We start from the raw sequence: 27,851 nt of genomic DNA, 5'->3' as shown, positions 1-27,851 counted from the left end.
TATATATAACTGAGATCATTACTATTGCACAGCCTTGCACCGCTTGATCATACTTCGCACGTACGATGCCTCGGACAAATGGTATGTCGCACATACGAACATCATCATCATCATCATCCCAGCCTATATACGTCCCACTGCAAGGCACAGGCCTCCTCTCGGAATGAGAGGGCTTGGGCAGTAGTTCCTACGCGGGCCCAGTGCGGATTGAGAACTTCACACTCACCGTTGAATTGCTTCACAGCAATACATGCATTACAATGCGTGCATTACATTTGAAATTTACCACGAGCTTTACGGTGAAGGAAAAACCTGCACAACAAACCATACGAACATCGCTTGATCATAATTCGCACGTAAGATGCCTCGGACCAATACCATGTCGTACAGCCGTACATCGCTTGATCATACTTCGCACAAAGAATAGTTCTGACATATGACGTGTCGCACAGTCGTGCATCGCCTAGTCGTTGGTCGCACAAATGACTAGTAGTAGTAGTAGATTCTAGTAGTGAACCCACCAAATACTGTATCTGACGTTATCAGCATCACTGTCATCTATCACCTAGAGATATATGCGTTTAGCTTAGTTTGAGCTTCTAGTTCCCCTAGTTCCCAAATGATACAATATAGATTGGGAATTTCACACGTCATTTAACTGCTTCGCAGATAAAATATCTACAAAGGTCTATGGTATGGTGGTATGGTAAGGTATATGGCTCTGTTCTTCCAAAGGTATACTATAATTAAGCTGAATGACACTTACGTTGTCCGTATCTCTATTTCTACAAATTATTTTCTCTCGTCATTCATAATAAATAAGCTATGGATTGGGATCCTCTGCTTTCATACAGATGCAACGCAATTTTTTTAATTGTACTGGCACTGTACACTCCCAATATGTATTTTGCTTCGTCGTACCTATGCCTGGTGACGAAAAATCGTAAATATCATAATACGTTTCATAAACGTTACATACTTAATATTCTAACACATTATTATCTACGTTGATAAATAACAACATGAATTGAAACAATTATTTTTGGATTTTTTGTTGCCAAATTTCGTCTATTAGCAGTAAATGTGGTGTACAGCATGGATATAATATATTGAAAGTGACTGAATAATAAATGGTACTTAATTATACATTACGCAAATTTGCAACTTAATTCGTTCTCCATTTAAAATAATGGCTAGAGGGATCAACGTTTAATCAATCACACCAGCTCTTCTATTATTCAATATTCAATCAACTAAATCTCTACAGCTTTTGAGCCGTGAAAACTTTAATTTAAATACAAAAATGTAAATGAGTTCGGCGCATAAATTTGACTGTTCATTCGAATTTAATTTTTGGCATCCAATCGTGATTTTAAAGTAAAGTGCAACGTCCCTATCATTGGTCGGCATTTGCATGGGTAATTCGAGGGTGGACATTCGAACTGTTTCAGGGATGCAGATTACTACCAACAGTGCAGAGGCTATGCCATTCTACTAAATATTACAAATGCGCAAGTTTTTACCCGACTGCCTGAAGGAGGGTTATGTATGTATGTATGTATGTATGTATGTATGTATGTATGAATTTATGTATGTATGTATGTATTTATGTATGTATGTATGTATGTGGGTATGTATGCCCATTTATTTGGTCCTCGCTGCAGCCTAAACGGCTAGATGGATTTTAACATATGAGGTATCATTGGATTCGTCATAACTGACGGAGTGACATAGGCATTATAATATTTCAATATGAAGTCTGCGAAAAAAAATATGGCGGAGGAATAAAAAAAATATGTTTATATTGTAAAATAAAAACATGAAAAAATTAAAAAAAAACAAATAACCCGCCTCTAAACTAAAAAGGTTTATAATAACTAGTGGTCTAGAACTCTTTTACGTAAATATCAAAACAGTCGAGACCCATTAAAATAGTGACGGTCAAAAATAGCTAAAAAATTTTTAGTTAGAGAGGCCAAACAAACGAACTAGTGGGTCACCTTATGTTAAGTGGTCACCAATGTCCATAGGCACCCGCAGCGCTTTACGCGATGCCAGTGCGTTGTCGGCCCTGCAGAAAATTGTACACTCGCCTCGCCGTGCGAGGATATATTGCGAGGATGTATTTTCCATGAACCAATAGAACCGCTTTATTTACCTCGCCTCGCACAGCACATCTCTGGTGGAAACAGCTGAGCGGAGCGAGGCGAGGTAAATGAAGCGTTTCTATTTGGTTAGTGAAAAATACATTCCTCACACATTATTGGTGGAAACGCTGCTAAAAATGATTGGACAAATTTGAAAGAAATTTATTATTTAGTTGCAGATCTGGAATAACACATAGGCTACTTTTATCCCGATACCCCGTTCGTATCTTGTCTTTGTTTGTCACGGCGTATGTCTCCTTCTTTTGAGTGTTTGTTTATATTTGTAGACATCACGGGCAATTGAAATTTGCCGCACGTTTTCTTTTGAAATCTTCTTTTGCGTAAAAATCACATACATAAGCTTGTAATAAAGTATCAGCAAACAACTAACATTGATGACAACCTCAAATTTTAACTGACAGGGACACCTGATAGAGAATACAAAAATGATCGATACTGCTCTAAAATTCGTTTACGCAACGTTTTAATGTTTCATCTCACTGAAGATAGCGTTGCGTTAGTCGAAATAAACGTTCGGATTCGTGAGATAAATAGTCATTGAAAAATAGATAACCAATTATCAGACAGATAAGATTTTTATTGGCCAGGTAGCTATTGGATAATTTATCTGATGAATGAAAAATCATCGCTTTAGGTTATAACCAGAGATCGGAATTTTCACGGCATTTTTGATCTGTCATAGTGACTTCTCACTAAACTTATCGACTCTACCTAAATGATATCGATAATGATTATTGTGTGTATCGTGTTCAATGTAAGTGGTAACTAAGTACCTATATTATTTATGTATATGAGTACATACTAATTGACGTCATACTAATTGTTTTTTGTGTGTCATTTTTAGTACGGCAGCATTCACTCGCGCGACTCGGTTCGGTCTAGTTTGAAATCCGTGCGCGCCTTGTTTTATAAAATTCGTATGCCCAGTTGGGCCTGTACTTTGACAGAGGGGAACGCGGCGAATGGCTACTCCCTTCCGTAGGAAGCTCGCGTTGCTCTAAGCGTTGCGGAGCTCGATTGATTACTTGAAACTGTGTCGCTTTACTGCCACGCAATGTATTTAAACTAACCTAACCTACTGCATTCTATATGGTGACATTTAAAGAAATCCTGAAAACAGCGCGGTTCTATATATTTATGGCAAACGTTTTATGGCAAGTGAAATTCGGGCAAATGAAATTTGGGCAAGTAAAGGTAAACGGACAGTTTTTGTATGCGAAATCTGTCATTTGATTGCGGTCGCGAGGTCAAAAACGTTAGGCAATACAGCCTCTGGTTTAACAGTTGCATTTAATGCGACATCTGTTTTCCGTGCGCTGTGCGCTTGCCCGCACGCCGGCCATTCCCTCAAATTGTCTACCAATGTGGGGGCGATAAAGGACGATCGGCGGCACCCAGGGTCCGGGATTCGCGGGATTTTTTCCGGGCTTTGGTCCATTTAGCTAATTGCGCTCACAGCTCATTTTCACTTCATTTTATTGCTGATGATTCGAAATTGCTGTTTGATGATTTCGAAGATTGGAGATTTGGAGCGCTATGCGGGTTTTGTTGGGGTACTTAGGCTATTATAGGTAGTTTGTAGAGTTCATTTGTGTCAAACAATCTTTGCGTGCACAAATAGTCAATGCAAATGTTCGTTTTGGAGTCTTGGCTGTTATATGCTATTGAGTACGTAATTATCTACCTAACAACACACTTTACACACACTCACATCTCAATGTTTGTCAATTGTGTTTGTTACTTATTTTGTACAATAAAGAGTTTACATACATACATACATTTTAGGAATAAGTTCGCTTTTGTACTCTTATTGCTTTATTTTTGTATTATTTTAGTGTTTTATGTACTACAATAAAGTTTTACATACATACATACAAATATTTGCCTTTAGAATATTAATTCATATTAATTTATCTGCCAGACAAGAAGGGCAATCCTCCGGTCTTGCTAACTAAAGCTGATGATACTCACTCACTATTAGGTGACCATTTGATTAATTGCCATCCTATTTCATAAAAAAGTGAACCTAAAATTTACTAAATAAATTTATTATTTTATGAAACTAATTATATTTATTATTGATGCAAATATCTGCCCCGGTCGGGAATCGGACCTGGGACCTCAAGCTTCGTAGTCAGGTTCTCTAACCACTTGGCAATACGGTCGTCAAACTAAACTGGAACTAATCTACGGCTTTTGAGTCTATTGAAAAATGTATGGAATTATGTCATATGCGAATGTAACGTTTTTCAACGCTTTAAAATAACCAATTAACCGGTTAAAACAACCAATTAGCAATTCAGCCACGTTAGCCGAAAGCCCACAAAGAAACCTATTGTGACACACGATGCATACGAACGACCGTAATGGCCCGGGCAATTAGACATCAGGCGCTCATTAGCCATCTCAAGCCATCTGCCATAATTCGCGCAAATGCATTAAACTATTAATGGTTTCAGCGATATTGTTTGTGACTCACGTCGAATTTATATGGATTTAGGTTATAAAGTAGATGATGACTCACAACAAATTGTGAGGGTTGAAGTTTTCAATAATAGCGGGTAAATGGCAACGTTAAATGAGCATTTCAAATGAAATTAATGAAAAAAAAGAAACCGCAGAATTATAATTTTAGTTGTTTTAAAATAAATGGATGATTTGTGTTTGAAATTATCTTTATACAAATCAACTGTCAAATTGAGTTTGCTGATAAGTGACTGTAACTAGCTTTTACCATACAAAATTCTTGTACGCAGCTGCGACCGCTCAAACTCTGTACTTGAAGCAGCTCCCAACCATGAGACTGGAGATGGAATGGAGGAGAAAGTTAGAGTTGAAGTGAAAGTTGTGTGTACTAGTTTTACTTAGTAAGTACGTAATAAATAATTTATTGAAGCTGGCGTTACTTTGCGGAGGTCCATATCAATGAACTAAAAGAATTTCTTTTGCTCACCGCGACTCATGTGAGCTTCATAAGGTCGCGGGTAAACAAAGAAATTCTTTTAATTCATTTACGTAATAAATTTGAAGTGTATTAATAACGCTCTGGTGTTATACATAATCGTCATGTACATAGATACATATACATAAATAATAAATGACAGAATCGTATTTTGACTGATCAAAGCTTTGTTTTTGGAGGTTCATAATCAACTACAATAATATACATTTCCTTGCTTATTCACTACTAATTACCTACTACATTAATAGCTGATACCGGTGTAACAATATTGATACCCTTGATTGACTTGCGGAGTTTAATTAGTTTTTAATTTTTCTACGATTTCTTTTTATAATGTCACTCTTGTTTTAAAGGGTTTCCAAAGTATTTGTTATCCGTCATTTTCTGATTGGTCGAAGACTCGATTTTCCCCACACCAGCGAGGCTACTACGAAATTCGAAAATCGAAGTTTGTGTCGTTCCGTCTCTGAGAATTATACTATTTAACACGAGAGTGAGAGAGATGGTACGATACGAACTTCCATTTTCGAATTTCGGAGTAGGCCTTCTGAAACTACAAGTTAAATAAAACCATTTGATATTCTCGATTTGAACATTGTACAACCTTTAGCCAACATTTAATACCACGTTTCAAATAAGAGATCTCAATGTAACAGCAACGACGTAAAAAAAAATCTCAAGTCAACTACAGAAAATATCGAAGAGCAATCAATAAAGGCAAGCTTATGTCCAAAACTATGCTCCTAGCAGAAGAAGGTGCTTCATATCCTCGTTGGAACCGTTCGTTCTTCTTGTAAAAGAGATCAAGGAAGGCCATGCGCTCCTGGAAGGGTCTTGTAGACACTCGAATTTCTGTGTCCAGCTCCAAGTAGTGCCACTTGTCTCGGGTGACTGGAGGCCAGTGGACGGGGACTAGTTCTGTTGGCGCTGGTGTTGGATCACTAGAAGAAAAAATGTTTGTCAAAACCAGTTTTTTTTTTTTATTAAACTGGATGGCAAATTAGCAAGTGGGTCTCCTGATGATAAGAGATCACCACCGCCCAGTGACACCTGCAACACCAGGGGGATTGCAGATGCGTTGCCAACCTAGAGGCCTAAGATGGGATACCTCAAGTGCCAGTAATTTCACCGGCTGTCTTACTCTCCATGCTGAAACACAACAGTGCAAGCACTGCTGTTTCACGGCAAGATTAGCGAGCAAGATGGTGGTAGCAATCCGGGCGGACCTTGCACAAGGTCCTACCACCTGCAAAATTTATTTTACGAGCATTTTACGAGCATAACGAGTATCATGCCATTATACCTATTATTGTGTTATGTAACCTGAGCACATTTGTGCACATGATTTACAAAGATCATATATGAAAAACTTTCTTAGGTGTGCTGGATGGATTTCAAACTGGCATCTCCTAACTTTACGCACCAAGTTGCTACGAACTGCACTACATTGTCTCCGACCACCCAACCACAACACCAAGGCAAGGTCCGCCCGGATTGCAACCACCATCTTACTCGCTAATACTGCCGTGAAGCAGCAGTGCTTGCACTGTTGTGTTTCAGTGTGGAGAGTAAGACAGCCGGTGAAATTACTGGCACTTGAGGTTAGGTTGGCAACGCATCTACAATCCCGCTGGTGTTGCAGGTTTCTATAGGCGGTGGTGATCTCTTACCATCAGGAGACCCACTTGCTCGTTTGCCATCCAGTGAAATAAAAGAATAAAAAAACATTAGATTTGATCGTTTACATACGCCAAAAGTGGTAAAAAAAAATGTTACGAAAAACAAATGTAACTACAACAATAAGTAGTTAAAAGTTGATATGCTCGTAAAGATTATATTCTTGACGTTTAATTTAAAATTGAATACCCACGTTATTGAATCGCTATCCCGTGAAAACAATTTCAACATTTTCAACCAAATCCCTCCAACCGTTTAAACGTTATGTACGACACACGGACGTATTTATGTATTTATGTAGACATTTATAGTAATTAGTAAGAAGTGGAATTTAAAAATTAAATATATTGAACAATATCGCATAAACGTTAATACATTGAATAGTGTAGGTATTTGTAAGAATTCCTATTAATTTGGTTAGATCGCGTCATAAAATATGGGCAGAAAAAATACACTCTCATGAAATACTCGTACTTAAAAATGCTAAAAGGCATTGTTATGCTCGCGATATAAATAAGATAACATTTTATCAAATGAATAGATGACCAGGTGATAGAATTTTAAATTGTCACAGTGACACCTTATCAAAAGCTTAATCTTTCATTTTGCACGTACCCGTACTTAACGAAGTTAGCCCACATTTCAGTCATCCTGTCCACAATGAGCTGGTCTGCAGGGTGCAAAGGTTTCTCCATGTATTGAATGTCAAACAGATAACCAAGTTCATCAGCGTGAGTGGCTCCACCACCTTCTAAATTAAGCCTATGTTTAGCAAAGTTCCTTCCACCAGAATACGAAAACAAATATAGATACATGTTTTCAACTCCATTGTCCAAATACTTTTTAACAGTTCTCAAGATAGGATGATTGTAGACGAAATCACTTGTCATGTCTATTATTTCTTGTTTTAGCTGCACATTTATGTCTTCATCTCCCAAGTAAAAATGTGTTACGATTTCTTTCATTTCATTATAAAGGTCTTCTTCCCCCTCAAAGTTAAAATTAATACCCAACGAAGTTCCAACAAAATCACTCATCTCAAAAATAATATCAGGCACAGTAGCAAGCCCAGAATACATTTCATCGTTAGTAAAACCAATCAAAACTTCAATATCTTTTACTCTTGGAATTTTTGTATTGACTGGGTGAGTAGTAATAAAATTTTCTACATTGTTGAATTCTTTTTCGACGCAAACGAAAAAAAATACTCCTGTTTCAGCTGTTGCGGCAATAAGTTGATGTGGGTCTACGGTGGCAAGAAATGATAAAGCATCATTCAGATCACTTGTTGTGTGGTCAAAGTATTCGGCAAGTTTCAAAGGTGCTGTAAGATCTCCGGTTCCTACTGATCCAGCAATTACAGTAGTACCACTTTGAGGAATTATTTTATGGAAAAGGTTCTCATCTTTACCGTAATGCAAATGAAAATCAACCGCCATTCCACCTGCACTGTTCCCACCAATGGTTATTTTTGTTTCATCTCCACCGAAAGCAGCTATATTGTCCCTGATCCATCTAAGCGCTAGCACTTGGTCTTTCAATCCCTGGTTACCAGGTACTTCCGGAGTATCCAAACACATAAAACCGTATGGGCCCAGACGGTAGTTCAATGTTACGAAAATTATGTCATGTCTTACTAAATAGCTTGGTCCATAGAGGAATCTGCCAGGAAAACCAAATGAAAAACCACCTCCAAATATCCAAACAAAGACTGGTAACTTGTTCTGAGGGCTTGCACTATCAGGCACGTACACATTGACATGCAGGCAATCAATCGTGCCTACTATAGTGCGGTTGAATTCTTCCGTTTGAGGGCATATAGCGGAGTCGTCGAAAGCATCAAATGTCTCTTCAAAGTTCGGATATGGAATGGCATTCTGAAATACAATATGTCCAGTAAAGTAAAACTAGCTCTTACTACATTGTCTTTAAAGTTATTAAATGTTGAACTTTAGTACTTACACCAAATGGATTATCTTTATCAACTTCAGCAAAAGGTATGCCCATGAACATAGAATAGTTCCCGTCTTCAGCTCTAAGTCCTCGAATGGATCCTACATTGGTATTCACGACAGGGTATCCATCATCCTCTAGAGGTCTAAATTTTGGTACAGCTTCAGCGTTTCGAAATGCTAATACAACAACACTTACAATTAAAAATGCGTTACGCGCCATTGTCATATGACTGACGCACAAGAAAGACTGTGTGGCCAAATATATAATTTAACGATAGTCTCTGATAAGATTATAAAATAATTAATTTATGCTTAAGAACGGCTTATATCATTAATTTTAGATTTAAATATATACGATTTCGCAATTAGAATGCAACCCTATAGCCACACAGGAGTTTTTGTTTTATGTTCTACAATATTTGGAAGCCCATTATTAGCAGTACTACGAGTGTTCCCACTTTACTTTATGGCTTTCTTTGAATAAGTAAAGATAGCTTTTGTAGTGAACCTAGTAGTAATTGTGAATTATATCCTTATTTTTGTATTGTTTGTCATTCTTACATGTTGCTATATTTCTAAAAAAAAACATGATTATCTTTCTCATTTTCAACACTGTTTTTTGCATGGTCTTAAAAAATTTTAGATCATGTTTTATCGGATATAATGTTAATTCAAATCTATATTATTCATGATCGTGTCTCCATGTGAAGACTTTAGATATAATTTAGATCAATCGCTAGGCAGTTGAAGATAAGGCTATGTTAATATAATCTTTGATAGATTAAGTTAAGACACTCAATTTTATTATCAGAAACAAATTAGCTAAGCTTGAGTGGAACCCGCACATCGAAAGTTCCGTACATCTCTAAATAAAAACTGATAAGGTCCCTGTTCAAGTTTTGAAGTACCTGGACGAATATTCGAGCGTTTTGACCGCACCGAAAAACGTCATTAGCCTCCCACGTTTATATAGCACAACGGAAAGACAAGTCACAAGAATTTTTATCACGCTAAATTCAACATCGGTATTGTATTAAATTTTCATAAAAAACAACCCTGGGCTTTACCTCGAAACCTGCGAAGACACTAATGACAAAAAAAACGGTGGAAAAACGCTGAATATTTACCCAATTACAGTTGTAAACAAAACGTTGCTTGTGTCCCTTTATTTTTAGGTTAAACATACAAACTTCAAACTCGGAACTATAGTAGGGACAAGTATACATATCAAAAAACGTGACTATAAGTACGTGGAAAATAATAAAAAGTGCACAAATAATAACATTAGAAAGTGTAGTAGACATAGTATTCAATTAGAAATCCACAATAATCTCACGTCGAATCCTAAGCTAGTCGCAAATAATTTCAATGCATTTTTTGCATCGGTGGGGGATACTGGCGGGAAAGCGCCCCCGCGCGGAAGACCGGTTATCTGCCAGACGACTAACTCGCTGTACCTCAGGTCAGTTGAACCGCGAGAAGTAAATACAATATTAAAAAACTAAAAAATAAGCATTATCATGGGAATGATGACTTATGTACCACCCTCACAGATTAGGAAAAGCGCTGACGAACTGCAGGGCTACTACGAAACTCGAAACTTGAAGTTCGTATCGTACCATCCCTCTCGCTCTCGTATTAAGCAGTATAAGTGTCAGAGGGACCGCTGCACGACACGAACTTCGCGTTTCGAGTTTCGTAGTAGCCCAGCTGACACTACCGTACTGCTATCTGATTAATCAATCCTTCTCTGGAGGAACATTTCCCGAGCTCTTAAAAACATCTGTCATAAAACCTGTCTACAAAAATGGCAAGAAACAACCACCTGCCTATTTCCCTCCCACCAACTTCGTCGAAAGCGTAAGAGGAACGGCACACAAGTGGTTCAGGTCATATTTAGAAAATCGTAAACAATATGTAGGAATTCAACATGTAGACAACCAAACCGGGAAAATAAGTACCATAAAATCTGATGTGTTACAAATACATAACTCAATCGCCTAAGGAAGTGTACACTTGTGTCTGCAATTTCTGATTTATATAAATGACCAGCTAAAAATCCTCAGGACAACATGTGTTATGTTCGCTGATGGCATATCGATTTTAACTCCAAATGATGAAAACTTAAACAGGGATCTTAAAAATTACAGATTGGCTTAATGATCACAACCTTGAAATTAGCTTTGTAAAACAAAAATTGTGCAATTTAAACCCCGCCAAAATCCCATTAGATATAATTTTTTCTTTCAATAATATAAAAATAACATGAGTAAATACTTTTACACTCCTTGGAAATATAGATTCAAGCATTAACTGGAAAGAGCACATAGCACAACTTAAAATTAAAGTAACAAAAATTTTATATGCTTTATGAGAGTTAAAAAAAGTACAGAATCATACTCTGAGGAAATAGCGCAGAGATGTTGAAGACGTGTTTCTCCATCAGAAAAAATGTATTCTTATACTTGCCAATACGGTAGTATTTTTAGTTATTCTGTGCTATTAGTAACCCCAGAAAGTTGGAAACCCTACTTTATAAAGTATAAAGTACTTACCCTAACATCAATATACATCTTTGAAATATGCAAGTTTGTAAGAAAGTATCCACATTTTTTACTAAATTAACTGAAAAAACTCGTCGCTTTGTAACTAGGTTCTTAAACAACCTCGCACCAAATTTAAACTCTAAACTAAAATTACACCGAATGAGCCCCAATGCAATAGCAATAAAAATTTATTCTAAATTAAGTAACAATATTAAAAACTAAAAAATCGAAAAAAGTTTTAATGACCTTCTAAAGGATTTTTAACTACTAAAAGCTATTATTCCCTGCAAGAATTCTTGAATGATAAGGATACACAAATAAAATAAACTCCGGTCTGCCTTCGTCGATATATAATGTTGCTAGCTTATTTAAATGAAGAATATTCGATTCGATAGATTCGATGACTTAAACAAACTTTACGATGATATAGACCAGCTATCAGTTGCTGAATCCATAATGTCTGAAGTTGAAGATTGTAAAACTAATGTTCCGGCTGCATCTAAAAAAAATCTGACACAGAACATCAGTAGTATAAATAAGAACTTCTCGGAGCTATGCGTTTTATTGGCTCCTCTAGAAATCGATATAGATATCATCATATTAACAGTGTTGGTCGTCTTGTGTTAGTGCTGTCCCGGTATTGGAGGGCTATACTAGCTAATGAATAAATGTATTTTTACGTAATCAAAATGAAGGTCTCATCATTTACATTAAAACTAATATCAGACTTGAAATTGAGGAGCCTAATTTCATGGACGCCAATTGATTAATCTTAAAAATCAACTCTACTCATGCTGTCATAGCTATTTGTAGATCTCCATCTCATGCCAACATCCAGGATTTTCTAGAGTCGTTAAACACAGTCATGATCAGTCTGTCAGCATTTCAAAATATTGCCTTGATTGGGGATATTAACATTAATATAGCTAACAATCATCTTGACGCTCGGTCTCATACATACTTAAACTTTCTAGCTTCACATAGTATGTTAACGGGCCACAATTACGACACAAGAGAAGATAGCCGAGCTTGCCTGGACCATGTCATGATCAAAACCAAATATGCAGCTCGAATATTAGTCATAAATTCGACGCTAACGGATCACAAATCTATACTTCTCTGTTGGTATTATCATAAACCTACAGATACAGGTTTGTTATCATACACTAAGCTGGATAAAGTTACATTGAATAAAGATATAAAAAACTACAATTTTAATTCAACTTACAATTAAAATAATCCGACAACTGCGCTATTATCAAAATTTTACAAAACCTTGTATTTAATAACACTCAAAAATTAACCCTTAACATGTAAAGACATAAAAAAATGCATCAATCTATCACTTGTAATACACCACAATATAATTAAGTACTTATAACTCCAAAATAACGACGTCCTATAAAAGTGACAGAACACATTTAAGCTAACAATGGCAATGTCCGTTTTCTGTCACAACATAAAATATAACATATCCCAGCTAATGTCGGCGCTGACCGTTTTTTAAGACACGCCTGATGGAACTTATTTACCTATATAATCGACAATATCGCAAAAATGGGACAAAGTTTATTTTATACTTTTTGACTCACAATTATTATTATAATTTAATGAAATAAATATCACATCTCTTTCTTAACTCATCTGCTAATAAATTCAACAAATATTATTCGCGCAAATGCATTAAACTATTAATGGTTTCAGCGATATTGTTTGTGACTCAAATTGAGTTTGCTGATAAGTGACTGTAACTAGCTTTTGCCATACAAAATTCTATGTGCGCACTCCACTGCACACTAGCGCTCCTCAACTCTGTACTTGAAGCAGCTCCCAACCATGAGACTGGAGATGGAATGGAGGAGAAAGTTAGAGTTGAAGTGAAAGTTGTGTGTGCTAGTTTTACTTAGTAAGTACGTAATAAATAATTTATTGAAGCTGGCGTTACTTTGCGGAGGTCCATATCAATGAACTAAAATAATTTCTTTGCTCACCCGCGACCTTATGTTAGCTATCATAAGGTTGCGGGTGAGCAAAGAAATTATTTTAGTTCATTTACGTAATAAATTTGAAGTATCTTAGTAACGCTATGATGTTATACAAAATCGTCATGTATATAGACAGAATCGTGTTTTGACAGCTAGTAAAAAGAACATCAGTTCTTTGGGGGTGTCATCATCTTATTGATTGATCCAAGCTTTGTTTTTGGAGGTTCATAATCAACTACAATATTATATATTTCCTTGCTTATTCACTACTAATTACCTACTACATTAATGGCTGATACCGGTGTAACAATATTGACCGGTGTAAAAATATTATAAATGAAACGGATACAAAATTCAGATCTATTGTCAAGAAGACATTAATATCAAAGGCGTATTATAAAGTTAATGATTATATCATGGACAGGGATATTTGGAAATAATTCCGATCCGCATTAGCGATCCCTTCAAATAGCGAACCTACTGTGTTAAAAATAAAGTTGTGTTAAATACTTGTGATGTATACATATCATTTAATAATATTGTAAATCTGTTTTAAAATATATATATATATATATATATATATATATACCTCGTTGAGTTTCTTGCCGGATTCTTCTCAGCAGAGGTTTTTCCGAACCGGTGGTAGATTTTTTTTGACATTCATAAGTGCTTGTTATAGCCTAAATTGAATAAAGATATTTTGACTTTGACTTTGACTTTGACTTTGATACCTATGATTGACTTGCGGAGTTTAATCATTTTTTAATTTTTCTACGATTTCTTTTTGTAATGTAATGTCACTCTTATTTTAAACGATTTCCAAAACTTTTGTTATCTGCTATTTTATGATTGGTCGAGGCCATTATGAATTAACTAAAATAAATAATATTGTCATCAAAACTTAAGGTTTACACCAAATTTTACTTACTCGATTTGCCCCACACCAGCGAGGCTACTACGAAATTTGAAAATCGAAGTTCGTGTCTCTCTGAAAATTATACTATTTAATACGAGTGAGAGAGATAGTACGATACGAACTTCGATTTTTGAATTTCGGAGTAGGCCTTCTGAAACGATAAGTTAAATAAAACCGTTTGATATTCTTGATTTGAACATTGTACAACCATTAGCAAACATTTAATAACATGTTTCAAATAAAATAACTACAGAAAGTCAAACACGATGCTCCTAGCAGAAGAAGGTGCTTCATATCCTCGTTGGAACCGTTCGTTCTTCTTGTAAAAGAGATCAAGGAAGGCCATGCGCTTCTGGAAGGGTCTTGTAGACACTCGAATTTCTGTGTCCAGCTCCAAGTAGTGCCACTTGTCTCGGGTGACTGGAGGCCAGTGGACGGGGACTAGTTCTGTTGGCGCTGGTGTTGGATCACTAGAAGAAAAAAATGTTTGTCAAAAGCAGAAAGTATTTTTCATTACACTTGCTCGTAAACAGTGTCGAAACATGCTGGCTACCTTGGTTGCAACCCCCTAAATAAAACCCTCGACCTTAATGTGCTTGTCATGAAACCCGTGGTCGGTAAATGAATCAGTGCCCGTACTGATGGTGCTGCGCGCGCTGCTGTAGGACCACATGGAGGAGGCGAAGGGCGGCACTGCCAAGAGCGCAGCCTAAGGTATCGCCAATATTTGGAAGAATTATATTTTTTATTTTACAAATATAAAATTTTACTCGCAAATGTGATGAAAAACATTGTATGTCGCACGGGCGGTACTAGAATTACGAACATCGAGTCATTAAAGCCCTCAGTCTTCGACTTCGGGCTTCTAATAGACTCTCGTTCGTAATTCCTTATTTACCGCCCTTAAGGCACAATGTACTATTATAAGCATTTTACGAGCAATACAAGTATCATGCCATTATACCTATTATTGTGTTATGTAACCTGAGCACATTTGTGCACATGATTTACAAAGTTCATATATGAAAAACTTTCTTGGGTGTGCTGGATGGGTTTCAAACTGGCATCTCCTAACTTTACGCACCAAGTTGCTACTAACTGCACTTCATTGTCTCCGACTCTCCGACCATCCAACCCCAACACCAAGGCAAGATCCGCCCGGATTGCTACCACCATCTTGCTCGCTAATCCTGCCGTGAAGCAACAATGCTTGCACTGTTGTGTTTCGGTGTGGAGAGTAAGACAACCGGTGAAACTACTGGCATTCGAGGTTTCCCATCTTAGGCCTCTAGGTTGGCAACGCATCTGCAATCCCCCTGGTGTTGCAGGTTTCTATGGGCGGTGGGATCTCTTACCATCAGGACACCCACTTGTTCGTTTGCTATCCAGTCAAATAAAAAATAAAATAAAAAAGACATTATATTTGATCGTTTACATTCACGCCAAAAGTGGTAAAAAAATAAATATTCTAACAATAAGCAAATGTCACTACAAAAATAAGTAGTTGAAAGTAAATATACTCGTAAATATTATATTCTTGACGTTTAATTTAAAATTGAATACCCACGTTATTGAATCGCTACCCGTGAAAACAATTGCAACATTTTCAACCAAATCCCTCCAACCGTTTAAACGTTATGTACGACACACGGACGTATTTATGTAGACATTTATAGTAATTAGTACTAAGTGGGATTAAAAAAGTATATTTTGAACAATATCACATAAAAGTTAACAGATTAATTAATATAATTAACCTGTCATTAGTAGTATTTGTAAAAAATCCTATTATTATTTTGGATAGATCGCGTCATAAAATATGGACAAAAAATACAGTCTCATGAAATACTCGTACTTAAAAATGCTAAAAGGCGTTGTTATGCTCGTGATAAAAAATTGAATAATATTTTATCAAATGAATAGGTGACCAGGTGATAGAATTTTAAATTGTTCTAGTGACACCTTATCAAAAGCTTAATCTTTCATTTTGTACGTACCCGTATTTAACGAAGTTAGCCCACATTTCAGTCATCCTGTCCACAATGAGCTGGTCTGCAGGGTCCAAAGGTTTTTCCATGTATTGAATATCAAACAAATAACCAAGTTCATCAGCGTGAGCGGCACCACCACCTTCTATATTAAGCCTATGTTTAACAAAGTTCCTTCCACCAGAATACGAAAACAAATATAGATACATTTTTTCAACTCCATTGTCCAAATACTTTTTAACAGTTCTCAAGATAGGATGATTGAAGAAGAAATCACTTGATATGTCTATTATTTCTTGTTTCAGCTGCACATTAATGTCGTCATCTCCTAAGTAAAAATGTGTTACGATTTCTTTCATTTCATTATAAAGGTCTTCTTCCCCCTCAAAGTCAAAACTATTATTCAACGAAGTACCAACAAAATCGTCCATCCCAAAAATAATATCCGGCAAAGAAGCAAAACTAGAATACATTTCATCGTTATTAAAACCAATCATAACTTCAATATCTTTTACTCTTGGAATTTTTGTATTGACTGGGTGAGTAGTAATAAAACTTTCTACATTGTTGAATTCTTTTTCGACGCAAACGAAAAATGATACTTCTGTTTCAGCTGTTGCGGCAATGAGTTGATGTGGGTCTACGGTGGCAAGAAATGATAAAGCATCATTCAGATCACTTGTTGTGTGGTCAAAATATTCGGCAAGCTTCAAAGGTGCTGTAGAATCTCCTGTTTCAACTGATCCATAAATTATAGTAGTACCACTTTGAGGAATGATTTTATGGAAAAGGTTCTCATCTTTACCGTAATGCAAATGAAAATCAACCGCCATTCCACCTGCACTGTTCCCACCAATGGTTATTTTTGTTTCATCTCCACCGAAAGCAGCTATATTGTCCCTGACCCATCTAAGCGCTAGCACTTGGTCTTTCAATCCCTGGTTACCAGGTACTTCCGGGGTATCCAAACACATAAAACCGTATGGTCCCACACGGTAGTTCAATGTTACGAAAATTATGTCATGTCTTACTAAATAGCTTGGTCCATAGAGGAATCTGCCAGCAAAACCAAATGAAAAACCACCTCCAAATATCCAAACAAAGACTGGTAACTTGTTCTGAGGACTCGCACTATCAGGCACGTACACATTGACATGCAGGCAATCAATCGTGCCTACTATAGTGTGGTTGAATTCTTCCGTTTGAGGGCATATAGCGGAGTCGTCGAAAGCATCAAATGTCTCTTCAAAGTTCGGATATGGAATGGCATTCTGAAATACAATATGTCCAGTAAAGTAAAACTAGCTCTTACTACATAGTCTTTATAGTTATTAAATGTTGAACTTTAGTACTTACACCAAATGGATTATCTCTATCAACTTCAGCAAAAGGTATGCCCATGAACATAGAATAGTTCCCGTCTTCAGCTCTAAGTCCTCGAATGGATCCTACATTGGTATTCACGACAGGGTATCCATCATCCTCTAGAGGTCTAAATTTTGGTACAGCTTCAGCAGTTCGAAATGCTAAAACAACAACACTTACAAATAAAAATGCGTTACACGCCATTGTCGTATGACTAACGCACAAGAAAGACTGTGTGGCCAAATATATAATTTATCGATATTCTCTGATAAGATTATAAAATAATTAATTTATGCATAAGAACGGCTTATATCATTGATTTTTGATTTAATCATTTGCAATGATAATAATCTAATAAATGAAAATAATAAATTATAATAACAAAGATGAAGAAATGATAGAGTTATTTTATTGTATTGTAAAATGAGAAAATAGCATTAAGAAACCGAGATATTACTTAGTATTTCTTATATTGTAAATGCTGAGAGAAAATGATTTTAATGTTGCACGCCGATTTAACATCAGAACATTTTGTAGACTAAGACCACCAAGACCTTTTGTATTAACTATGTTCTGGCAATAAACGTATTTCAATTTAAGTTTAAATATCTACAATTTCGCAATTAGAATGCAACCCTGTAGCCACACAGGAGTTTTTGTTTTATGTTCTTCAATATTTGGAAGCCCATTATTAGCAGAACTACTACGAATGTACCCACTTCTTTATGGCTTTTTTTGAACAAGTAAAGATAGCTTTTGTAGTGAACCTAGTAGTATTTATGAATCATATCATTATTTTTGTATTGTTTGTCATTCTTACATGTGGCGATATTTCTATAAAATTTCATGATTATCTTTCATTTCAAGACTGTATTTTTGCATGGTCTTAAAAAAATTAGATCATGTGTTATCGGATATTTCATGAGAGAGAGAGAGAAATTTATTTACACATATTCGATACAGATAAAAATACATTAGATGGAAAAAAATAAAAATAACATCGAATCACCATCGAATAGTATAAAGTGGACCCCACTCAGCATAGTGTTACGGCAAGCCGCAAAGCTGTTTTTCTGTGGGACCCATTTAAAAACTTGAACTTTTAAAAAACATACAACACACTATGACGACACGAACGCCAGCGGAAGGAAGTTCGCAAAGAAACTTTCAATCCGTACGCATATAATATAAATATTATGGCAACACTCGATCAGTTTAACCATTTTCGAAACAGTTAAACGTCAACAAGTCAGACCAGGATTGTAGTGTAATAATTACAATAATTTCAATAATAATGATATTGTAATGCATTACAATAACTCTCGACAAACTATTAAAAAAAGACAGTGCAAAAATAAAAGAAACATTCCTGATTAAAGACTGGGTTACATGATAAGTGAAGGTACAAGTACCGTCATTCTTTGCAAAAACAATTCAAAAATAACATTAACGAATATTCATATAGTCTTTCTCAAATACGCTCAGTATGCTCAGTGACTGATAGTGTTAACTCAGTCAGATGGATCATTACTGGAGCAAGGTAAGTAGAAATATATTATGCCAAATCTAAATTGTATCCAGTGCCAAAAAGTATTTTTTACATTTTGTTTTAAAATTATGTTTTAACTTTAGTGCACGGAATATACGGATATGTTAATTCAAATCTATATTATTCATGATCGTGCCTCCATGTGAAGACTTTAGATATAATTTAGATCAATTGCTAGGCAGTTGCAGATAATGCTATGTAATGTTAATATAATCTTTGATTGATTAGTTAAGATACTCAATTATCAGAAACAAACCAGCTAAGCGTGAGTGGGACCCGCACATCGAAAGTTTCCTACATCTTTAAATAAAATCTGATAAGGTCTAGGTACCTGTTAAAGTTCTGAACTACCTGGGCGAATATTCGAGCGTTTTGACCGGACAAATTCTGCAAAAACGCTGAATATTCGCCTACCTACAGTTGTAAACAAAACGTTGCTTGTGCCCCTTTATTTCTAGGTTAAACATTCCCGTACAAACTTCAAACTCGGAATTATAGTAGGGATAAATATATATTGCATACGGATAAAAGAATGGAACTTTTTTGAGAATTTTAAATCAAAAATAAATTAATCTTATTTATTTTTATTATTTGTCGTGGAGGTGGCAATAAAAATTAAATTGTAATGTGTACATTACATTTCTCTAGATGCGGCATTGTGACAGACTGACAGATGGTCAGCAAAGCTATATAGTAATGTCGGCCTTCATTAAACACCTTTTTACAAGCTTTTATTTAGTTTAGTTTCACCTGTCCCGTTGTTTGTCTGTCTGTCTGTCTGTAATTAAATCTTGCAAGTTAAATTCGACCAACTTTCAGTAGTTAGATTGACTTGAAATTTTGTCTTCTTTTCTTCTTCTTCTTTTTTCAACCTTTCACCACCCAATGCTGAGTGTAGGTCTCTTCTAATGCACGCCATTCTTCCCGGTTTTGCACCTTTCGCATCCAGTCCTTTACGGCCACTCTAACAAGGTCGTCCACTTAAATAAACTTATGAAATTTTGTATACTTATGTAAATTGCGTGACAATACAATAATCTGGTAGTCACATCCTGATAGTCTGGCCAGGATCGTCTCTGCAGGACGGAACTCTTTAACGGTTAATGGCATCGACTTGAAATTTGGTATGCAAATGTAGTTTGAGTGGCATTGCAAGTAGGGTCAATCAAAAGTACAGTCGGCCAAACGGGTAAAAGCTTGTTTTAAAAATGAAATTTTTACCAAAAACTTATTTTTGTCTATAATGATTAGGTAAGTACACAAAAGTCTCTATATGTTTTGTAATGTTTGTCAATTGTGTTTGTTTACTTATTTTGTATAATAAGGGGTTTATATGACCGCAAACCAACAGTAGTAGAGTTCCGTTTATGACTTTTATGGTACAGCACCCTAAAAATGATTAAATGGATTATTTTATAAGATATGTTAACTTTGATGATTACTTAGTATATTTTAATTATGATGCGACATGAAGCATTCTTCTTTTTGTGGCATGATTATTCCTTATCTCAAAAAATTCAAAGCGTAAATTGACAGAAGGACCGTGCAAAAAGTAAAAATCAAGTTGGCAATGGCTTGATTAATAAAATAATATAAAATAAATATCTATCACGGGACACTTCACACCAATCACCTAGTCCCAAACAAAGCAAAGCTTGTACTACGGATTCTAGGCAACGAATAAACATACTTATATAGATAAATACATATTAAATACATATTGAACATCCAAGACCCGAGAACAAACATTCGTATTATTCATACAAATATCTGCCCCGGCCGGGAATCAAACCCGGGACCTCAAGCTTCGTCGTCAGGTTCTCTAACCACTTGGCCATCCGGTCGTCGATGATTTGACTAAAACTATTAATGCATCATTTAGCAAACATCTATTCATTTCTGTCGTGTCACCACGTAACTTATTTTTAGTGTTTTAGTTAGTTATTATTAAGTGAGTCAATATAAAGATTTTAGAAGAGAAAAAACAAACAACCAAACAATATTATTCTCGAAATTTCATGAAATATTTATGTAATTTAGGGTTTACTAATGTTTCGACGAATAACGTTTGGCAACCTATTTCATTTCGCAACTTTTCATTTCCCAACTGTTTAATATTTCTGAAACTGTAAATATTTCAGGATTTTTATAAAACTAACCTAATCTAACCTAAAGGGTTCTACACGATGGCCCGGGAATAAATCCTGAAATATTTACAGTTTTAAAGTTTGCGAAATGAAAAGTTGCGAAATTAAAGAGGTTGCCAAACGTTACATTGCGAAAAGGCAGTACTCGGTAATTTAGAATGTGCAATTGTAATTTAGAATGTACAATTGTAATTTTCCATTCGTTAATTTCCGTACAGTGCAGGGTATTAAAAGATTATTATCTTTTAATACTTCGGAGACGTCAATCATAATCAATTTGAGTCACGTCTTCAGGTATTGTGAATAATCAGAATCAGATAATCATTAAAATTAAATAAAAAATATTTTTTATTTATTATACATAGCACAGGTTTTTTTATAAATGAAATTTATTACACACTGTATCGTATTATTACTGGCATCATCATTTTTGGCCTAATTGAAGTTCACAGATGGATGGATTCCCCTAAAGGTGCATCATTTAGGCCGCTTATAGTCCGGTGAGCAAATTTCACCTGATGTATCACGGCCTTCCTTCGTCGCAACGGACACCGGAAGAAAAAACCGACCAAGAACGTGTCAGACACGCCCAAGATAGGGTTCCGTAGCTCTTTACGAATAAATCAAGTAATATTTTTACTTCCCAACTTCCGGCTCCACCACGAGGTCAGTGATGGTGCCATAATCTTGCATTGTCATCAAATATACATAAGTGTACATAATTTAAGCTACGAGTAAATCGGACACCAGGAAGTGGTTGAAAAATGGTTTGCAAATTTTGGAACATCACTTACGTATTTCCTGACATATTTACGTACGTACATACGAACATTGCAAGATAAATAAAAAATCAAATAAATAATTTATTGTGAATGATATTTCAATGACTTAAAACTTTATCATCTGGCATTTATGCCAAGACTTATAAGTTCACCTCATCACCTCGGTATATAATACATATACTAGTGTTTAACCGCGGCCTTCGCACACGTAAATCATTAGATCCAGCAGCTGAATTGAAATGTCGGGATTTTTAAAAATTCCCGTGGAAATTCCCGAAAATTAAATCGTGGTTTTCATTGACGTTACATTAAAAACAATCATGTCAAATTTCATGACTCTAAGCGCAGCGGTTGTTGTTTCGAGATTTTATCCCTATCCCGTGGGAATATCGGAATAAAAAGTAGCCTATGTTTTATTCCAGATGTCCTGCTATCTACGTACCAAATTTCATCGAAATCCGTCCAGCCGTTTCAGCGTGAAGGAGTAACAAACATACTCACTGATAAACTTTCGCATTTATAATATTAGTAGGATTATACTTCCCACTGCAGGGTACATGCCTTCTCTCAGAATGAGTAGACTTGATTCATAGTTCCCACGCGGGCCCAGTGTAGATTGAGAACTTCACACACACAATTCAAATTCTTCGTAGATGCGTGCAGATATCATGATATTTTCTTCCAACATAAAGCTGATGGTAAACAAATGTAACATCTTCTCCTACTTATAAACAGTTTGTCCTGATTCATCATCGCCCAGTCACCAGTCGAAACTAAAATGGAATTTGGCAGATATTCTTCTTGAGATTCTTAGAGAGGATTTAAATAAGTGGTCAAAGTTAATCGCATATTAATTTCAAATAATCTAAACATCCTGTTTAAAAGGACATGGTTCCAATTATTAGGCTACCGTGCTTCTGAGGTAAGTACTCCAAAAGGATTTGCCTCGTCAACTTTAGCGAAAGGTATGCCCAGGAACATGTTGTAGTTTACATCCGCAGCCGCCTGTCCTCGGATCAATCCCGCCTTGCTGTCCACCAGGGGAACCACTCTTGGAACTGCTCCAACGTAATATTGGACTAAAATGACGATTGCAAATATCACTTTGCAACCTGTCATTTTCTATCCACATGTTACTTTACCAACAGATTTAAGCAGTGCATCGAGCGAAAACTGTGGTATGCTTTTGTTTCCTGTGATTATTTTCCAGATGTTTATAAAAGCGATATTTTATCTCATTAATGAATTTAACTTAAATAATATTTTGTAACGGAAAAATATACTTGCGTAAATAAATCGAACCCGGAACCTTAAGTTTTGTAGTCTAACCACTAAGCTATTCGGTTCAAGATGAGTTCAGAGAATGATCTTTCTGTCAATACCCATAGTGATTTCTACGTGTACACGATTTAAACGTCAAGCCCCGTAGGTATATTTGATTGTAGTATCTACAGGCTTTGGACCAAGAATTAAAGGTACGAGTACATGCCTCAATAAGATCGTTTCTTTCAAGATCAAAATAATTTTATTACTACGCTTTTGTTCAGTTGATATTACATTGATGAAAACTATAATAAAGTACCTAATATAACATAAAACTATCAAAGGATTGCTAAGCATCATTTTGGTTTATGCCTTTCTGAAAGTTTTCGTTCATCTTGTAGAAGAGGTCTAAGAAAGCCATCCTGTCATTAAAAGGTCTGCTCTCCATAGTCAACTCCGAGTCTATATTCAAGTAGTTCCACCTGTCTCTGGTAGCCGGAACCCATTTCACTGGTAGCAAGTCGGTAGTCTCTGGAGTTGGATCTCTGAAAGTTAAGAAATGAAATTTTGGGTAGTTAATAAGTAGGGACAGCCTAAATTACAACTATAAACATTACGAACTTGAAAATATTTAATGAGTAATTTTTTTATTAAATTCTTGCTTAAAAAAAATATACATACCCATATTTTACGAAATTGGCCCACAAACTTGTCATCCTGTCAACTACGACTTGCTCTTCATCTGACATAATTTGTTTCATGTATGAAACGTCAAATAAATAACTTATTTCATCTGCATGAGACGCGCCGCCAATAGTTATCTTGTTGTTATATTTTACAAAATTTCTTTCACCGGCGTACGAAAATAAGTATGAGAATATGGTGTTAGCCCCGTTGTCGTAGTATTTCCGAAGACTTCTCTGCGTCGGATGACCAAAACTTATATCCGAGAATAAATCTAAAACTTGACGTTTAGTTTCTTCACTCACATCCTTGTCACCGAAGTAAAAATGTCTAAGAATTTCTGACATTTCTTCATAAGTGTGACTATCGAAGTCAAAAGCTTCACTTAAAGAATCACCAACGATATCTAATTGTGATAAAGACTCAGCATTCGCATTTCCATAATAAGCTAGTCCTTCGTCGTTATTGAATCCAATGAAAAGTTTGACAAATCGAGCATTTGGTACAGGCAAGTTAATTGGATGTTCTGTTATAAACGGTACTACATCGTCAAAGTTATTTTCTACACATGGTCGGAATGTCAAGCCCAGCTCTATTGTAGCAGCTATAACAAGCTTTGTTTCAACTGTGGCTAAGAATGACAATGCCTCACTTACATCGTCTGTGTTAACACCAAGATGTTCAGCCAATTTTAATGGTCCTTCGTTACCAGGGTTGGTTACTACCCAGGGATTCAGAATAGTCCCACTCTGCATTATAGCTTGTTGAAACAAGTTTTCTTGTTCTTGATATAGGTGAAAATCTACTGACGCCGAACCAGCACTTTCACCAAATATGGTTATTTTATCAGCATCACCACCAAATGCTTCAATGTTGTCTCTAACCCATCTTAGAGCTAGTTGTTGATCTTTGAGTCCCTGATTGCCGGGTGCAGCAGGTGTATCGAGGCACATGAAACCGTACGGCCCTAGGCGATAGTTAAGTGTAACCAAGATGATATCATGCCTGACCAAAAACTTTGGACCGTAAAGATATCGTCCTGCAAATCCAATTTCAAAACCACCTCCATAGATCCAAACGAGGACAGGCAAACGGTTTCTAGAAGAAGCAGCAGTAGGAACGTATACGTTGAGATGCAGACAGTCAACGGTCCCGACTATAGTGTTGTTGAATTCTTCTACTTGAGGGCAAATAGCCGAGTCATCAAAAGCAGAGAACGTGTCTTCGAAAGCTGGATAGGGAACCGATGGCTGAAATAGTAAATAAGGATATTGAGTTGAGAAAACTTAAAATTTGCACTCTTTGTAAAGTTCCGTTCTAGATGAGCGCCAAACAATGATTACTAAGCCACCATTGTCTATCTATCCGATTATCTGTCCATTAGTCACAGTTTTTTTTTATCTTTGAACCGTAATAAATAGCGTAATAAATGTAATACTGCGAAATATATAACACAAATCACAATAGAATCGTTAAAGTTTTAATGATAGTGAGAAGTACTCTATTGCATCAGAGAACGGATTAAAAGGGATCACATATACGGTTTTCTTTTGGTGCAGTGGTATCGAATTTCTAGGTGTGCGATTCCGACTCTTTAACCAGTTTAAATAATTTATATGTCCAAACACAAATAATACAAGGTACAACCCATAAACGGGTAAACGTGTACAATAAATACCACGTAATTGTAATCTCTTTGAAAATATGTAAAATTACATAATTCATTACAATCCACATCAAGTAATTGGACGTATATGTATTCAGCTTTTGATAGTGTCCCAGTCAGAACGTTCACCGGTTTTTTTAGAAACGCACGTTGACAGCGCGTTTTTCTTTCCATAAAGTAGCATACGACTCGCGTGCGTATCGCGTCTGTATCGATACAGATCCGCGTTGACACAGCGCGTTTAAAAAACGCATTGAGCAAAGGTCCTAAACGTTTTTTGGGCGTCAACAGGAGGTGATTAAGTGGAAGCATCTTGTGTCTAACCCCATAGATGCAAACTTGCATGGTGTAAATTGTAAAAAATATCTTCTTCCGAGAGCGACGTAAGATTAAGTAAAGTAAACAAATTGAAATGTAAAAATGTCTTAAACACCGCGATGCTTAGGTATTTATCGACTAATAATTAGTGTTAACCTTGAAAACCAGAAAATTTTCTGATTAACTGCAAAATTAGATTTTTAGCTGCTTTAATACAAATTAATAGCATCAATTCATTTTTCAAATATGTGGACCAAATTAACTATTGCCAAGCAAAATCTATGGGGAGATCGTGTTTCGACAAGTCGTAAAAAGTACATCAGTTGAATAGTGGGTGTCGTCATTCCTATTCCTTCCCCTCTTTACTTACAAATTAATATCAGCCTTATTATTCTTATTTTGATAAAGGAACTGTCATTTAAATGATACAGCACTTACTGGGTCGACTAATACAAGGCGTTAGAATAAATTAATATTTCTTTTAATGATACCCTTACTTAACTTACCCCGAACGGATTGGCCTCGTCGACTTTAGCGTAAGGGATACCGAGGAACATGGAGTAATCTCCATCCGTGGCCACTTGTCCTCGGATCAACCCCACCTTGCTGTCCACAAGCGGATCCACTCGCGGAACTGCCCCAGCAGCATATTTAAATAGAACTAATATTGCAAGAATAAAATAGAACGTCATTTTCTCCTCAGATGCAACTTGACATTGGTGAATTCTAGTGCCTTTGAGAGTGGTAAGTTTATCTTCAGATAAATGAAGTTATCTAAACTCTGATGCATCTATCAAACACTTTACTGTATCTGTTTTTTAAGGACAGCACTGTGTGTGGCTAGATGGATAGATAATTTTAAGTAGGCCAAGTCGGTATGTGTATTTAAAAAAAATTGACGTACTCTTTATTTGAGAACTATAAAATGTATTTTCCACGGATTTAAAAGAAGCAAGCTGGTAAAAATCAAGTCCTATGGACATCCCCCGGTACTGACATAAATAACCGACTTGGTATAAAATTGCGTCTCAAAACTTTTGAGCAATATAAGAACTGCGTTGCGCGACTTGCAGCTTTTTACATGTAATGTTTTTGATGGGATTAACTTTATAATACGCCTTAGATAATTAATGTCTTCTTGACAATAGATCTGAATTTGTATCAGTTTCATTTGTAATATTTTATGGAATTTTATTATAAAAAACGTATGCAATTTCCCAGAAACGACTTTTTGATTTTAGCCAGTCTATAAGATGGAACTTTAAGCTTCCCTGTGTTTCTAGTAGCCTTCTCAAATATGTGTTACATAAATTATTACACAATAAAGCCAAAAAAAAACAGAAAATATGTTTCTAGTAGTAGTTTAATTGGTGGGTTATTGTAATAAAATAATTTAAAAACGTCGCGCACATCAATATACTCGTAAAAAGTGAATTTCATAAGTGAGTCTCACGGTAGATTCATGTTCAAAATACTTTGACTATCTCAAATTTAAGGAGACTCATTCACGATCAAAACTTGGCGAACCAAACGACGTCACAAAACCAGAACCGTGTCACAAAATCGAAACGCACCATCCTAAGGCGGGTTTAAGGATACCCGAGCCGAGATCCATACTGTTCGCTGTGAGACATCAAAATATGCCTGATCTAATATAAACGTTACATATTTACTGTCGTTTTATTGTCGCCCGGAGCCTGCCCGTATACTACAAAGTGCAAAATTCTAACTTCGTATCTTGCCGTCCCGCTTACGCTGATATCTTTTAAAACGAGAGTGATAGGGACGGTATGATACGAACTTAGATTTTCGAATTTAGTAATAGCCCCCCCGAAAGCGTACCTGCCGTAAGGTTTTTACGATGGCCCAGCAATGAGGCC

At 36.0% G+C, this 27,851-nt stretch overlaps 3 protein-coding genes across 3 annotated transcripts; all 3 read right to left on the bottom strand.

The window, feature by feature from the left end:
• Positions 1–5,690: 5,690 nt before the first annotated feature.
• On the bottom strand, positions 5,691–9,021 carry LOC141445617 (juvenile hormone esterase-like). Its single transcript, XM_074111468.1, has 3 exons — positions 8,770–9,021; positions 7,423–8,684; positions 5,691–6,071 (listed from the first exon to the last, which is right to left on the bottom strand). Exons 1-3 carry the CDS (start codon positions 8,986–8,988, stop codon positions 5,816–5,818), a joined length of 1,737 nt encoding a protein of 578 aa, XP_073967569.1. The 5' UTR covers positions 8,989–9,021; the 3' UTR covers positions 5,691–5,815.
• Positions 9,022–14,194: 5,173 nt separating this feature from the next.
• Positions 14,195–17,801, bottom strand: LOC141445618 (juvenile hormone esterase-like). The gene is made up of 3 exons (XM_074111469.1): positions 17,554–17,801; positions 16,207–17,468; positions 14,195–14,679 (listed from the first exon to the last, which is right to left on the bottom strand). Exons 1-3 carry the CDS (start codon positions 17,764–17,766, stop codon positions 14,457–14,459), a joined length of 1,698 nt encoding a protein of 565 aa, XP_073967570.1. The 5' UTR covers positions 17,767–17,801; the 3' UTR covers positions 14,195–14,456.
• A 5,745-nt stretch (positions 17,802–23,546) lies between these two features.
• Positions 23,547–26,706, bottom strand: LOC141445426 (bile salt-activated lipase-like). The gene is made up of 3 exons (XM_074111270.1): positions 26,478–26,706; positions 23,985–25,237; positions 23,547–23,848 (listed from the first exon to the last, which is right to left on the bottom strand). Exons 1-3 carry the CDS (start codon positions 26,661–26,663, stop codon positions 23,653–23,655), a joined length of 1,635 nt encoding a protein of 544 aa, XP_073967371.1. The 5' UTR covers positions 26,664–26,706; the 3' UTR covers positions 23,547–23,652.
• Positions 26,707–27,851: the final 1,145 nt, after the last annotated feature.

This window comes from Choristoneura fumiferana, chromosome 2 (genome assembly GCF_025370935.1).
Source record: "Choristoneura fumiferana chromosome 2, NRCan_CFum_1, whole genome shotgun sequence".
Lineage (NCBI taxonomy): Eukaryota > Metazoa > Arthropoda > Insecta > Lepidoptera > Tortricidae > Choristoneura > Choristoneura fumiferana.
Note: the sequence above shows the minus strand (reverse complement) of the source record. Positions and strands in the feature narration are given on the sequence as shown.